The sequence below is a fragment of the Crocodylus porosus genome, unplaced genomic scaffold (genome assembly GCF_001723895.1).
Source record: "Crocodylus porosus isolate Cpor-Errol unplaced genomic scaffold, CroPor_comp1, whole genome shotgun sequence".
NCBI lineage: Eukaryota > Metazoa > Chordata > Crocodylia > Crocodylidae > Crocodylus > Crocodylus porosus.
The window spans coordinates 121,492,891-121,509,774 of record NW_017728943.1 but is presented as its reverse complement, the minus strand read 5'-3'; the positions used below and the strand labels follow the sequence as shown (position 1 = coordinate 121,509,774).

General features: G+C 41.6%; 1 protein-coding gene across 4 annotated transcripts in view; it reads left to right on the top strand.

Moving 5' to 3' along the window:
* The window catches only part of SASH1 (SAM and SH3 domain containing 1), an 825,655-nt gene that overhangs the window by 670,611 nt on the left and 138,160 nt on the right, over nucleotides 1-16,884 (top strand). For all 4 annotated transcript variants that reach the window (XM_019550105.1, XM_019550104.1, XM_019550107.1 and 1 more), the window contains exon 2: nucleotides 7,040-7,168. In XM_019550105.1, the coding sequence (XP_019405650.1) occupies nucleotides 7,040-7,168 (129 nt within the window). The remainder of the gene's footprint in view (nucleotides 1-7,039; nucleotides 7,169-16,884) is intronic.

Below are 16,884 nucleotides of genomic sequence, written 5' to 3'. Positions count from 1 at the left end.
TGACTTCCTGCCCTTTGGGCAGGGGCCTGGACTCGATGATCTCCCGAGGTCCCTTCCAGCCCTAATGTCTATGAAATCTATGAAATCTATTACGTAGGTAAGAACTGGCTGGAGAAGATAGTGGGCTTTATTTAAGGTACAGTCAGGCAAGACACAAGAGGTAAAAAATACTATCTTCTGGTTATCAACTGCCTGTAGTTTAATGATATCTAAAGTGGATGCTGTACCTAGTAAAAGTGCTTTTGGAGTGAAACACTTTCATCATGTTTGTTAATAGCAGTTAAAAGATCTGGGTATGTAGAAGAGGTAACTTAAACCACTGAAAGAAAATTTGAAGGCGCATGAAAGAGATGCATAGTCCTTTGCAGAACGATGGCACTATTTGTATTATATGTAACATGAATGGGTGCTGTTGAGTGTGAAATGTTTGCTGTCTTTGGCTTGGTTTGATTTGTACAGCTGTGTTTCGTCTTTGGCAACAGACAAACTCTCACTAGATACTCACCCGCATAAAATCATAAAATAAACTCCCTGCTCTTTAAAGATAATGATCTGATCAGCACCTTCCTCTTTCACTTCCTGGAAACTGAAATTTGAGCATTTGCCTGTACTTGGAGGGTATCATGGCTGAACTGGATGTTACAAGAGCAGAGCTCTATCCTCATGGCTGCAAAAGTATTGTGTGCTTGTCTTGTGAAAGGACAAATAACCTCAAGTCTAGTAAGCCCATGGGCCTTGTCCAGACATGCATGGATGTTTGGCTCCTCGGAGACAACTAGCAATGGCGCACCTTGTGCTGCCACTAGTTGTCCACAGGGGACACCTCTGCCATGTGCACTTTGGCGCACAGCAGGTTCCCTTGGGTGGGGTAGAGGAGGCTGAGACCAGCACTGGACTGGCCCCAGCAGCCTTACTTGGGATCTTGGGGGCCTCCTGGGGCTGCAGCAGCGGTGATCCTGCCATATGTAGCCTGGCCGGCAGTGGAACATGGTTCTAGCTGGCCAGGCAGCAGCTTTGGCTGGCGCATGCAGCCACTGTGTGCTTTTTCTCCGCAGGTTTTTTTGACCCCTGGATATCCAGGGGTCAAAAAACCCTCCATGCTGCTCCATGTGGTTGCAGTGTCACATATTGCACAGCCATGCTTGTCTGGACACAGCCTGGGAGTTGTTCCAGTGATGTAATCCCCCCCAAATCCTATCCAAGCCTTTGCAGTCTATCGTGCTTCCCTTAGGAACATATTCTGTATGTTCTAATATCCTCTACTTACTAGCTTGTCTTCACTGCAAAGTGAGCTTAAATCCTAAGAGGAGTGTTGCCCCTGACATGAGTCAATTCTCTGATTAAAAAAACCTCTGCATTCGGACAGAGTGCTGATTGTAATCAGTAGCATAGCTGGCGTGGGGAAAGGGATGCCAAAATAGCAGCTAACACAGCTGCTGGCTAACCATGCTGCAGGTGCCATCAGCCACCACTGCCCAATGTGCTGTTGCTGTCCAGGGCACAGAGCTGCTCTGTTACAGCTCTGATAGCAACTGAAATTCTCTGGTCTGTCAAGAGATATGGGCAAAACCTTGAGTTAACACACTGTGTCAGCAGGCAATAACAAGCCATGCTCATTTAAAGCTGGTTAACTTGAGTGCAGATAATTTTGATTACCTCTTCAGTAAAGACATACTGCCAAGTTTGCAGCTCAGCAGCTATCTCACTTCACGTCAACCACGTGGTCATACTTCCTTAGAAAAGGTAGCTAAAACAGTATGTTGCGAAATATGTATAATGAACAATTGTAATTTTCCTGCATGGCGTTTTACAAGAAAGATGTATAGCTAGAATGGTAATGGTCACACAGTATTTGCCTAGTAGTAATTTAATGTGAAATAGAGCTAGTTTTATTTTCATACTGAAGGTTTAGGTTCCATATTTTCTCATGTACCGTACACACCTGAGTAAGAGGTGTTTGTTTTTGAAAGACAAAATGAAGAAGAAAAACGCCTTTCCTAAAAAATCCTGGTAAGTGCAATATATTCCCAGGGAAGACACAGGCAGGTGCATTAGAGGGGGAGCAAAACAGTTTTGCTCCCCCTCTAATGCAGAGGGGCTGCTCTGTTAACTAGCTGCAGGATACTGTACTGCTGGCTGAGACAAAGTACTTGGCCTTCCTCTCTTCTTGAGATGAGCAGGGTGGACAGCCAGCAGCATCTGCCAGGTCAGCTGAGGGCCTGATCCTAGCCAGCAGCATCCACAAAGGGAGGTGAGGGTTCATCCAGCTGACTCATCAGAAGCTTCTGTCCCAGCACCTGGGGCTCTGTTCTGCTTTTGAAATAGTCAGTGTTTTGGGTTAGTAGCAGCTTCTGCAGTGCATGTCTCTGCTGGAGGAAAAGACAAAGCTACTAGGACCCCCATGTGCTTACTATGCCACCCTCTATGCAGTACATGCAACATTACTTTCTTTTGCCCTCAACAAAGGCTTGTTCAGCAGCAGCAGCTATTACCATATTTCCGCACTTAAATTTTGCACCCCCATCTGCAGCAGGTGATTTGGGGGGAAAGGGGTGTGTGTTACATGTGAAAAAATACAGTAATAAATTTGCAGTACATTTGGCAATTTTAGGCTCGGGTAAGTACTCTGATATTTTAAAGAAATCATGTCTCTATTATATAACATATACTTTGTGTTTGCTTATTACATGTAGTTTAGAGCTATCCGTTATTTAGAAAAATGAATATCAAAACCAAGTTATCAATTCTGTTCAGTTTTACAGCAGCAGATTTTTCTTTTTTGCTCATCTGTCGTTATTGTTTCTAACTTGCCTCCTTTTAATTCCTCCAAACCTGTAAAGGAATGGGTAGAAACCAGTGGGGCAAGGCAAGGAATTACAGTTGGGAGTGAACAGCAGAGCTTTTAAGCAGGTGAAAACCATTTGTTTCCATGGAAGGGTTAACTATCAGATTTCAGGTTGCCCTTTACCGCTTGGAAACTAGTACCAGCTCTGTCATGAAGAAAGCAGTTCACATGTGACAGCTAAACAGACAAATCCTGGGTTTGCCTGCAGCATCTTGTGTAGTTTCCAGTTACTGCATGGTGGAGCTGGCAACCTCACCTCATGGATAAACCTACAAAGGCAGTCCTTTGTTTGCGTAGGATCACTTAGGTAGAATCAGTTGGGGATGTGGTGACGCTGAAAAGCATATCTGGTTACACAAGCAGGTGTGTTGAGCTTGAAGCGTGGGTGGAGGCTGAAGTTTCCTTATGCAGCTTTTTTTTCTGGAGTGAGTAATCATGTGGAACAACTGGAAGCAGAAACTTCAGAGTTATGCTTGTGCAGCATGCCTGCTGGTCAGACATCAGGGCCAACGCTTTGGAAAAGGATGTCCATGGCTGGCATCCTCTCGAGCATACTTTCCTGTAGGTATGAGTCTGTGCGTCTTAATCCCAGTGTTGCTTATGCACCGCACAAATTTGGTGTCCCTTGACTTATGTTGTTGAAAATTATTGGTCAAACTTTTAAGCATGTGGAACATGAGGTTAGAGAAATGTATTTACAGTAGAGGAATGAGACGTATGGCATTTGAAGTACCCTTCATAAATACTGTTTTTTATGTCAGTCAGTGTGGGGCTTTATCACATAGACTAGGTATAGATGTTACACTTTTACCAGTATCAGTGATTGGAAACCAGAACAGAAGTTTGGTGCACAAAACTAGTCTATACCCACAACAGAACAGAAGTTTGGCGCACACAGACTGGTTTTAAAATGGCAGAACCCAGTCTAGGATTTGTGCCCTCTCCCCTACCAAAGGGCAAACGTGTGTTGGGTTTGCTACCAGTATAACCTATGCTGCTTACAGGAAACCACTTAACTTGGATTGATTTTTGCCTTGGGCCTTTTTGAATGTCTGTATCTAGCCATAAAGTCTTACACTTGGAACTCTGGCAGATTTAGAGGAATGATGGTAGTTTTGGAGACCTAGTCTGCTACTCTCTGCCATTTCAAGAAATGATGCATAAGACATTCTGTGGTATGTGCTAAGCATGAAGATTTTGAAGAAGTGTAAATTTTGGGGAGGCTTATTGTAACTTGAAAGCTACAAACCTTTCAGGCGACTGGTGTTATCAGTGTAGCATGTTGAAAAGTGCTGGAATAAGTACACCCTGTGTTTCAAGTGCCAAGGTATGCTACTTTATAACTTGGATTGCCATTGGACTGTTTTCTTTGGCCATCTGGAAATATCTGAGTAAAAGATACTGTTTCTCCAGCATGGTCAAGAAAAAAAAAACAGAAGACCAAACAGGCCCTTTCAAGTTTCAGTCATCATATAATAAAATAAAATTAATGAATGTGGTCCTTTGTACTTTCTTGCTCATTAAAGGACTGCATTGCAACTTTTAGACATCATTATTTTTAATGCTCGTGATTGCTTTGGGCACTTCTAACATTTAAAACACTGTTATGTCAAAAATATGTACTTAACTTGCAATGCAGAGATTTTAATAGGAAGAGCATAGACATTTCTATCTAAACAATAGGCATAGACATTTCTATCTATCCAAACAGTCTTTTTTAAGTGCTAAGATATGGAAAGCACAATGAAGACTTTTTAACAGGAATGAGACAGCAAAATTACAATGAAATAACAAGGGCAGGATTTACAGTCAGACAACTAAGAACATGAAAAATATTCTGCCCCACTCTTTCTCCCCCCCATGCACAGATCATATGCACAAGACATAAATCTGTGTTGAAATTTTAGGACTCTGTGCAATGATACACTTATTGTTTCTGTTAGGCAAATACAAAACACTCCATTTCAGCTGATAAACTACTTTGTAAGTTTATGTTAAGTATATGTAGAGGGGAAAAGAATATTTTTCCCCTCTACATATGTGATATAATGTTTCCTTACCCCAAATGTGAAATGACTTCTATATTTAATTTAATATAGGATTATATTAGTTAAATATAGAAATATATTTTAATAAATGTTCACACATCTCTATCCTTTTAAGACAGCTTATTATAATTCTGTATCAGTTTTAATAAACAAATAACAACCAATTATAACATCACATTATTGGGACAGCAGCTTTGTCCAGTGGATAATCTTTGAGAGATCTAATGTATATTAGGGTCCTTACCTTCAACTTTTGGACAACTCTGCGAGCAAGTTTCCCTGTTTGTAAAATCAGGGTAACGGTCATTTTTCCTTTCTGTAGAATTAAACCTTTATATTCCTGTCTGCAAGCAGCAAACAATGCCTAAACTAAATTTCCTTCTGCTATAGATTAATGGTGAGCCAAGGGTTTTCTGAACTGAATTGTCATTAATAAAATGCTGTCTATGCTTAACAAATTTACTTCTCATACACTATTAGGTTCCATATTATATGTTCTACTTTCCCCCATCTGTGGGGAAATTTTCCCATGTTTTGCAGTCTTCCATTTTTCCAGTTGTGGTTTTTGTACTATGAAGAACAGTGATTATCATTTTCATAATAATTTGATGTTTTTGTGTCGACAAAAAGCTCCAGTCTCAGGCATTTAGTCTTGATTTTGCTTCACCCGAGAGATGGCATTGATGTAATTGCATGAGAATGAGGCAGCAGAACTGCTGTTTGAAATCTCTTGTGAGTTAAAACTAGATTGATATTTCCAGCTTTATTGATTCTCACAGTAGACATCCAAACATTTTAAAGGATGTGGGTGTGTAGCTTGGTTCTGTTTGTCCCCTTTTCACATATGTAGTCTGATGCAATGTCAGTTGAATTGACTGACAGAAATTTGCATGATTACAGTCCCAAGGCTGGGATAATATTCAGTGCTGCTCATTCTGCTCACATATGAAGAGTGATGCTTACAGGGTGGTTGTTTACCATTGTCAAAGAAACTAGTCTACATAGTGGGGGAAATGTGCTCCCCTGGATCAACTGGATATAGCTGAGAATTGGTGATAGGATGAGTGTGGTGTGCCTTGAACAGCCAGCTGGATGTGGATGTGTGCTGGGGAGAATGACTACAATGTGGATAGTTTATTTTGTTTTCTTGCTGTAAATCACTACCACTACCATCACTCTCTGGGTACATACTTGGCCTCACCTTCAGACTGTCTGAACACCCACTGCTTTCACCAGCTGTTCCTGCTGTTTGCTCTTAGTGTCACCAGATTGGAAAAACAGAAATATTATATTGGAAATAAAAATTATTTCAGTTAACAAAAAAAAAGTACTGCACATGACAGAACATTCAAAATACGCCCATGTAAATGAGCTCCTTTCTTTAATATATGATTTTATTGCTGTAAACAACATACTTTTCTCCCTTACCTCCTCATACTTTAATATCCCATGCAATTTTCACCTTAGATTATCTTGTTCATTCTTGCTACATACTTGACTTCAGAAGCAAAGTCATGTGCCTCCAAGCAAGTCTACACATGAGGGATGACACAGAGACAAATTAAACGTAATCTGGAATTGATAAATTAGTCAAATATGAAAATCTTCTATCCCAAGCACTCTTTCCAAATTTTTAAGTTATCTTCTGTTTTGATCACTTTATAGTCAGCTATCCATTGGACCAGGGTTGAATTTAACTTCCAAATACATAATAATAATAATAATTATAAGTCTGACAATGACACCTGATTGCCATCCTGTAGGTGGGGTGAAAAAGTCACTTTAGATGATTGCAATGACGTACAACAGCCCCTGTTGCAGGAGGAAGACCTGCAAGGAGACTCCAACTGGAAGTGTTGTTTATTAAAAAAAAAAAAAGGGAAATCTTTGCTGGGAGCGTCAGGCATGCTGGATGCAAGATCCTTAGTTGCCTTGACTTCAGCATGCATGAGTTCAAACACTACCAGTGTAGTAAAAAAAACTCCTTAGTCTAAAGTAACAAGCCATAGCCATGAGCAGTCACCATGTCAGTTTATTTTACACTGAAGGTCTAAAAAATCCTTCCCTTTGGAGTTGTTAGGATTCTTTTCAATTCCAAATTTTTAAGTTGGAGCAAACTTCAGTTTCCTTATTTACTTCTCCCTAGGATGGTTCACTGGGAAACATTGATGACTTGGCACAGCAGTATGCAGATTACTATAATACCTGTTTCGCTGATGTATGTGAGAGGATGGAAGAACTGCGCAAACGGAGGGTTTCCCAAGATCTCGATATGGTAAGTGGTAGAGTTGCAACTTGCAGTTGCAAGCTTTTGCTGTTTAGACCCCTGAAGAATATTTAGGCTTTGATTCTACTATAGACTGAATGCCTTTCTGTCTCCTCTTGGTCTCTCAAATGGAAGCTGCCCATGTACAGACCACAAGATTTAGATGATGCGTTAATGAAGCCATGTGGAATCTTAACAGTTCAGGAGTTCCACATGGGCTAAATCTGAGACAGGAACCTGCTAAAAGCATTGTGATTTTTTTTTTTTTAAATACTTAAGAAATCATAGAATTATAGAAAGTTAGGTTTGGAAGGGACTTCAGGAGGTCATTTAGTCCAACCCCCTGCACAAAGCAGGACCAGCCCCAACTAGATCATCCTAGCCAGAGCCTTGTCTAACCAGCTTTTGAAAACCTCCAAGGATGGAGCTTCCACCACTTCTCTGGGTAACCTGTTCCAGTGTTTAACTACCCTCCTAGTGAGAAAATTCTTCCTAATATCTAACTTTAATTTCCCTTTATGCAACTTAAGACCGTTGCTCCTTGTTCTGGCATTTGCCCCCACTTAAAACAGCCTAGCTCCATTCTCTTTCAAACCCCTCTTCAGGTAGTTGAATCCCTTTAGCAAAAGACTAATTACAAAATCTAAGTGAGATTCTTTCATTCTAGCTGATTGCTGCTGCCTTTTTTATTACAACATTCTTAAACAGTTGTTGAACACCCTAGAGAAGTAGGATGCATGTTATCATCAGTGCACTCAAGAGGGGTAGAGTATGAATTATTATTGCTTATGGTATTTGAATGATTGTAAAGATATTTTTTTAAGCTTGCAGATTTTTAGGAAGTTTCCTAGTACTACACAGACCCACGTTCAGGTCTTCAAATTTCATTTTAAGAGTATTTCTGAATCTTGTCCCCTGGTGTGTTTGATTTTGTTTGGGTGATAATGTGACAGATATAAACCAAAGTTGTTAGCAGGACCACAGAGTTTGTAAATAAATTTTAAGTTGCAAAGTTGGTCACTACCTTAGCTTGTGTAACAAGGTCTGAAACGATACAGTACATATCAAAACCAGAAGGATACATACGGTGGCGTTAATACTTCACACATCTTTAGCATGTGCTATCCAGTGATCTCTGGAGACTTTATAGACAACGCAGTCCCATAAAGGATCAGTGAGATGGGTGGCATGTTTTGATCCTCTCATAATCTATGTAAACAAGGCAGTTGACTCGCCTAATGATACACAATTCTGTTCTGTGACATAGCCAAGAACAGACACGAGTCACCCGACTCTCAACATGGTAATCTTGCTGCAAGGTCATTCCTTAGCCCTGCTTTCCTGGAAGTGTAACATGCAGAGAAGCAGAAACGCATTTCTTTCGTAGAGGGCTTTTTTTCCTCCTAGGTTTTTCTTGACGAGCACAGAGGACTCGAATACTCCTGTCTTGCCCTTCTCCAACCCCAACTCTCTGATTCCCAGTAGCAAGTAACTCTAGTATTAAGTAGCGCCTTCCCCACCTGCTGCAGTAAGTGTGCCTGATGAGCTGAATGGCACAAGCTCATTTTCTGTCTAAAGAGTTTAGTCGAAGAGCCCTGCCTCATGCAGTGCGGGTTTATATATTTATCAGGGTTACAGTTTGGTAACCATTAAAAACACGAGAGAGCTTTCAGGGTGTAGTTTTGAATGCTAAATACTGGTTGTTGCATGCACCCCTAGTGGGGGAACTTTGCATGGAGCATTCCACAACATAAACATTGAAGTCAGTGGAGCACTGTAGTAGCTCATTGTAATCCTGAGATCCATTGCTCTTCTCCAAGCCAGATAAGTATTGGCAGTAATGAAATCCCCTTCCTGGCACTCAGAAATTTTGGAAGGCAGCTTCTGTATTGGGTAATGAAGCATGCTTTATGGCTGCAGAGAACTCCCTTCCACTTAGACAGATGGGCCTAATTTGGCTCTCCTCATTCCAGAACTGAGCGGGCTAGGGAAAGCCATGTGAGCTTAATTAGCTCACATCAAAGTTGCAGAACTTTGTGGTGGGTTAAAGAGATGTGAGCTAATGCAAGTTAGACCTTGAGTGATCCTCTAGCTCTTTTCAAAGAGAAGTTACAGTCAGAAACGTGGTTTTGTGAAAATGACTTCTTGGGGGTCTCTCTTTTAATGGCTTCCATATCAAGGCCCCTCTGTTTACAGGTTTAAAAGATCATTTGTTGGTTTGTTTTTGGGGTTTTTTTTAACTGCCATACCTATTAACGAAGAGAAGAGGAAGGCCTGATGACTGAAAATCAAATTAAAGTGTTCTCTCTGTTTATGCTACACCCATTCCTAGTATCATCATACCAATTTTGGGATAACTGCTAGTCATTATATTGATAATGCACAAGGTGAACAGATCCCAGCTTGCTCTTCTAGAGCTATTATTCCAGCAGTGCTGACAGAAGCAAAAACTCTGTTGGTGTCAGTTAAGCGTGCAGACTTAGAAGATGCACAAGGAGCAGGGGATGGATATGTCAGTTTGACAAAATAGTAATTATCTATAACACTGTTTTAAAAACAGAAGGTGATTTAAACTGAAGAATTCCTGTTTGTGGCCTCAGGAGTTTCCACTCAGGGAACAGAAAAAAAGTCGAGACCAATTTGTTTTTCCTGAAATTCTTTTTAATTATGTTTTCAGAAAAAGATTATTTGCATATCGGTGAGTGGAGCCAGTTTTTTAGGAAAATTTAGCCCTGCCATTCTGTACTGCAAAAGGAATTATTCACAATTTTGTCACGGAGGCAAACTGAGGTATCCATTACAAGAGAGGTCCTAGGTTGGGAACTTCGTTGTGTTGGATACTGCCTAAACATGGGTAAAGAGACAGTCCCTTCCATTGCAGTTTTGACTCCCTGACATTTCTGCTGAGGGATTCTCTCAAGCAGACCCCATCCACCCGTTCCCATTCAAACACTACAAGCTGGAGATGAGGTAAAGCTTCCCTGGTGGCACTCCCTGCAAAACTCAAGAGCTTTACCTGGTAGAAGGCAACCAGAGTGGGTGTGCCTGAAGGAGCTTCATTACCACGCTTCTGGGCTTGGCATGGGCATGGCATGCTGAAGAACATTCTTCTAGGGATGCCATCTAGACAAACCATGGAAGACACTAGAGTGGCCTGAAGGTCGATGTATAACCAAACAACTGAAGATGGCCATGACTGGCACAGTGGCAATGTGTATGGGGTGCACGTGCACCCCCTGACAGGCCACGCTCACCGCTTAGGTGATGGGCGGGGGGCAGGTGGGAGCGCTGGTTGGGGAGCACTGGCCGGGGTGCGGGAGTGCCATGGTGCTCCCGGAAGTGGCTGCAGAGCTCTCGGAAGCGGCCACAGCCACGGACACTTCTGGGAGCACTGTGACCATTTTGCAATTGGTCTTAGGGGGACTCCCCCCTCCCCTGTCGGTCAGATTGGTTGCTGGGGGGGGCATGTGCCCCCTCTGACTAAGGTGGCACCAGTCTCCCATGCAGTTGCAGATACTGCTGACTCGGTTAAATGAAAGGTATTGTCCTTTGAACAATAATCATTGGAATGGAGGATGAACTCTGTCCTGAAACTGCCCTGTATTGTGAGAATTTGAATGAGTGTAGGAGACATTTTTTATATCTGGGTTTTATAATTTGCTCTGCAGTCAGCTCCCCAACCTTGCCCACTGGACTGTAGCCCTTTTAGCCCGGATTGCCTGCTCCGGACCTGAACAGCAAATACTTCATGAAATTTGTTCTGGAGAGCAATATATAGGGCATCAACAGAATGGTAGCTGCAGATGGTGCTCTCATAAACAGTAGTCATCAAGGATTTTCAGTTGTTCCCTGACTACAAGGGGGTTTTTTTACATTTTTTTTTTAATTTGGATTTTTGCCTTTGTTTTTATAATGAAGAATATGCTGGGGTTTATGGCATTAATGTTTTGTGAACATCAGGGGTGTTGCCCACATTTTCAAACAGTTGGCCTATTCCTGTGCACCATGTGTGTTTTTGGCTTGAAAAAACAGCATTCAGAATAGAGAGTTGCTTTTTCAGGCTCATAATGGATGCGTCTCCAGTAATGTTCAACTGGACATCTGTTAAAATGCAGTTATGGCCAGAAAAGTGATTCTTTGTGGATGACACCTTGTTACTGCTTGTATCTGTGTCTTTGGAGCCATATCTGCTCAGTTTACTGACAAAAACAAGTTAGCGGTGCTGTCAGCAGGGCACTGCAGATCTGATATAACTGCGAAAGAGCAAACTGCATTCTGTTGTCTCATCCATCACTGACAATCATCAGCTGAATCCTGATTCCTGGATCTCTGTTCTGACTGATGGCTTGTATAAGGTAAAGAAAGCACAGCTTGAGATTCAGATTGATGCATTGGGTGGTTGCGATACTGGCGGGTTAGAAAAATGATTTGACTTTTAAATCACACAGTTTAAAGATGGGTGATATTAACAAGCAATAAACAAGACACAGAGACATAACACTCTTTAATGACTGCTTTTATTAATTTTTTTCCAATTTGTGAAGAAGAATTCATCTGTAAAGATTTGTGGGCACCCCCATGACAGAAGAAGGTCCTAGTTTCTGGGTCCTGTTCCAAGGATTGTTTTGTTTATTTTGGCTAGTGATTGTAATGCAAAATACATAAGAAATCCTCAGAGCAAGAAATGGTGTGCCGAACTCCCCTCATTTCTCTCAGAGACCAGTCTTTTTACAGCCCCTTCTTCTGCTGTCTTTTTCATGCTCCGGGAATCTGGCATTTATTCATATGCAGAGAGACAAGAGATGGGGGCGAGAAGGTAGAGAAGGCCCTCGTCACACTCCTTCTGTTATTCTTTGCTTTTAATATCTATTAACTTTGCTGTCTACCACAGGTTTCAGTTATTCTCTACCACAAAACTGAATACCTCTGCTCTGTACATCTTAGTGTCATTATCCTGCCAATTTGCCTTTAATATTTGGATGGCAAATATTGCTTTGACTTGTTGCCTGCAAGGGGGTCCTCAAAATATAAATAGTTGTGAGGTTTGTTTTTAAGAAATCTAGAGAACAGAAAATGAAGTCCCTACAGAAGACAAGGATAAGATCTCAAGGGTTTACAAGCATTACCAGTTAGACACACATAGGAAGAAGTAGTGTAGTGCATATGGTCTTATGAGGATTGCTTTGCCCTAACACTATTCAAGGATTCTTTCTTTTTTTTGCTTGCTTGCTTGCATATGATGTGTATAAAGTGGATTTATGTGCATATGTAATATATAGAAAGTAGATGTCATTAGTCTGCAGCCTTGGACTCGCAATTTCTTAGGGTTTATCTACACTAGTAATTTCAGAATAACTTTTCTAAGGCAGTGTTGTCAGCAGCAACCATAAAAGAAATTCTACTATAGACTGAATGCCTTTCTGTCTCCTCTTGGGCCCCAAGTCAGCAAGGCATTTAGGCACAAGCCTAACTTTAAGTACTCAAACACAGTAAAGCATCTGCTTTAAGTACTCTCTTGCACCAGGGTCTAAAACAAGAAACCAGTCAAATGTTCTCTAAGCTGGTGCTCTTTTTATTACTACCAGCATTCATTGTAGCTGCACCACTGCTAAAGCCAAATTGTCATCACCCCAGCATGGGTGCACCATTACATCCCTCTTAAGTTGCAGAGTAATGGTGGTTAGATGACCTGAACTGTATTTTTTACATACATTTTGTGGCGTGCCTGCTTTTTTTTGTGGGGAAGGGTGGTGGGGTTGGAGAAGAAACTTAGATTTAACATGTCTGGGTTTTCTAGAAGTTACATTTTTTGACAAAGTGATAAAGGGGCAGTTTCTCTTAAGTGACTTACATTTTCAGTCTTAGTGTATTTATTTGTAAGTGGGTGATATTTATTCAGTGGTATAAAATAGTAGACACATTTAGCAGAAACTAGTTAGCAATTGCAGATTACAAAATCCTGCCTAGTACTGTAACTGTCTGAGTAGCCCATATTTTCCCTGCTATTCTCTATCTTATAGCACCATCTGTAGTGATTTTCTTGTCTTTTAAATTCAACTGGACTTTTACTTTGAACCCAAGATCAGTTGAATTTGTTCTTACTGTGCTGTTGTTTGGTCCTAGAAACACTGCATATCTGGTGGAACTGACAAACTAGATTTGTATTAACTGTGTGATTTAATCTCATCAGAGCCTGAGGACTTTATAGAGGGAAAAAATGGTTGGGTAACTTCAATTCCGTGTGCATGTGAATGTATGTTTCTTTTCCCTCTCTCCCCTCTAGATTTAGGTGATGAGATAATGATGACAAAGACAGGAAGTATCCATGTTACACAGTGTGAAATATTGGGTACATTTCATTATAGAGGGAAAAGTTACTTTATGAAAATCAAATGCAGAGCAGACCACTGCGAAGTTATCTTTAGAAAGGCTATCCAAACCCCAAAACAAACAAGCTTTTTGTGACTTGCAGCTGGCTTCATTTCTCATTTGCATATTACTAGAAGAATTCCAAAATGCCAGTCAGATTGACACTAATCTGAGAGTGATCGCAATGCAAGCAGACAGACCACAGAGGAAGAGGTGGGGGGAGTAGCTCCAGAATGCTGTGGAGTTATTCATCAGCATCTCTGAATGCTCTGCAATGTACCAAGCCTTGCTTTTCAAACAGCTACCACTTGCGGGTCGGTGGCCCCAGCTGCAGCTAACCCTGGGTCAGTCCTGATGACTTGCTAGATACAGAGGTTACATTTATAAAGTCAATACACAGAGGGGAGAGACCTAGTAGGGAGCGCATCGGTATTTATTTAAAATGTATATTTCCTGGTAGTCTTGTATCAATCATGACTAGTAGTTGTAGTATACGGTTGGCAGTCATGGTAGCCCTATATCAGGACTGTATGGGTCTGATGCTTTTCTTCATTGGTCCCATCAGACTCTATAGGAATTATTGACACCATAATGTGTCTTTAAATTGGAGTAGGAGTATCATAAACTGGCCTGTCAGAAAAATGGCACTAAACCAAACAGAGGAATGTCCCTCACCACCAGACTTTTCTCTTCTTTGGCATAATGGTGTTTTTTCTTTAAAGTTTAAACTCCCCAAGCAGATTCCATTTTCTCTCCTTGGAATTGTTGCTCACACACTTCAGTCAATGCATCTGCATATGCTGAAGCTGACTGATGACAGTACAGATTCAAAATGTCAGCCTAATACCGCATTTACTCCTGCTTTTTCAAGGCTTTTGAATAAATTAACAAAGCCAGTGATCCTTGAGGAATAATAAAGGCATTATTTGAAATAGATGTTCAGGAATCACTCAGGCATTCAAAAATTGTAGCTATAAGAACAACGTCAGCCTTGCGGGTCACTAGAGGAACGTATGCATCCTAATCAAGAATAAATCAAGAGCATGTTCCAAAGTGAATTAGAAACACATCATGAATATTTGTGAACATCTGGTTGTGTTTTATTCAGTCTGTTTTTCCAGAGCAGAAATATGTTCCCCCCACCAAAGATGCCCAGAGGAAGGCAGGCTTCCATCTGTGAATTCAAAGAGATTGGTTTCTTTTTTCCTGTCTGTCCCTTCCTCCATAATGTAGGTTCTGTTGCTGCACAGCTATACTCCTTTGATCTCATCATGCTTTATCTTTTCTCAGCTTTTATATAAGTTTTCTCTTTCAGTACTGTCACCTGAAGCGCAGAGGGAAATGTTCTATGGCACAAAAGGTAGCCTATGGATTTTGGATTTGGTGGGATATAGAAACTAGTTTGGAAAGATTGAATGAATCCTTTGGGTATTGATCAATATATGTTTTCCTCAAGATAACACGTGTAAATTTTTCTCTTTTTTAATAGATTTCTGTATCATATGAAAGGAAGCGAAGCGATGTGAGCTTACTGTTGTTAGTATTTACCTGATCCTGAATCTTCTCTGGGTGTTAAAGCAAACTGAGTGTTGGGCAATAACAGCACTATGTCCTATATAACTGTATGAGCCTTGTTACACCTCACACTGTGAACTGCACAAATATGGATGGATGCTAGTGCTAGCTCACATTTGGAGCAGTTGCATGTTTAGGCCAGCAGGGGCCTGGAGGCTGAAATGTCCTAGAATGACTATATCTTAATGCAACACAGGGTGGGTAACACAAATGAGAGCTAATCCTGCCCTGGAGTGGCTTAACTTCGAGCCACACAAGAAGTGCGTAAAACCAGTTTCAGGTATTGAATGTGCAGATATTTTGGGTGGCTCCTGGATTTACTGTGTAACAAGACCCTATGTGAAAATGTACAGAAGGACAGAATTTTGTTAGGGCCTTGTTGCACATTGCACTTTGAGCTCAAATATTGTTCAGTGTTAGTGCTAGCTTGAGTTTGAAGCAGTCACACCTTTAAAGCTAAAAACCTTGCCTGACTGTCCCCCACTTGTACAACTGTGACGTGTCACTACAGGGCTGTGAGCAGGAGCCTGACTGAGACCTACAGCTGTGAGTTGCCAGGACAGGGTTGGTTAGCCAGGACATGCTTCTGTCCCTGCTCCAGGTAGGGGGCATGTGAGAGATGGGGGGACAAGGAGGGGATGAAGCTAGGATGTGGAGAGTTAATGAGATGGGAGTAAATAATGGAATGGGAGGTAAAAAGGAAATGAGGGTGGGGGAAGGGTGTTGAAATTATGGGAGAAATAAAGTGAATTTTAAAAATAGAATTTTAAAAAGAATAAAGATTAAGTAAACTAAAAAAAGTCTCATGTTTTATTAAAATGGGATTTGGGTGTGGGGGTGCTGGTTGTGCTTCCTAGGGTGGCTGAAAGGTGGGAGTCGTCAAGGGAAGGTGCTTTTGGGGAAGGAAGCCCCAGCTCATGGGGATGCAATCCAGCCCCCTACCTCATTTTCCCCATCCAGACCCCACTCCAGGACTTGTCTGTGCCCTGTGACCTGGCTTGCTTGCATGTACTCTACATGCTATTGGCACAGAGTGGCACCCCTGGAGGGGGGCAGGGAGGGGAGAGGGAATTCAGGGAGTGCAAAGTTTATCCACACAGAACAAGAGGGTGAGGGAGGGAGGGAGGGAGCACTGCCCCTGGGATGCTGGATGACTGCAACTTGGGCAGGTCATCTTAATGGAATACAACCTGGGCAACATGAATCAGAGAAACCTACCTTGGAGTGACACTTTTAGGGCACCTAAAGTGTGCTTGAAACAAGTTTTAGGTTTTTAATGTGTGAACAATCCAGGGGTTAAGACCTCCAGGAGCCACCTAAAATTAATATGTAAAGAAGTACTTACTTTCATGGAAAGATGAATAACTTTCTGTAATACAGGGTATGAAAGGTGTAAAAATAGGAATTAGAAACTGATTTAAAATAAAATGGTTTCTAATGGTAAATCATGCAGCAATAAGGTTTGAAATGTGAGGCCCTCATTAACAGACTTGTTAATAATACTTGTGTCTCATTTTCCTGTTTTGTCACTGAATTTCCCAAAGAGGCAGCAGTTGTAACCAGTTGATATAGGCCTGTATGCATCTGAATCAAAGAATTACCGTATTTTTCGGACCATAAGACGCACCGGACCATAAGACGCACCCCTCCTGGAGCCTCAGTCTCCGCAGCAGCGAGTCCCTCCTTCGGACTCCTGCCCCGTCTGTTCCGGCCGGCCATTTTTATTGCCGGCTCCTGGCCACGGGCACGGGTGCCGGCTTCCGGTCTAAACAAGCGGCGGA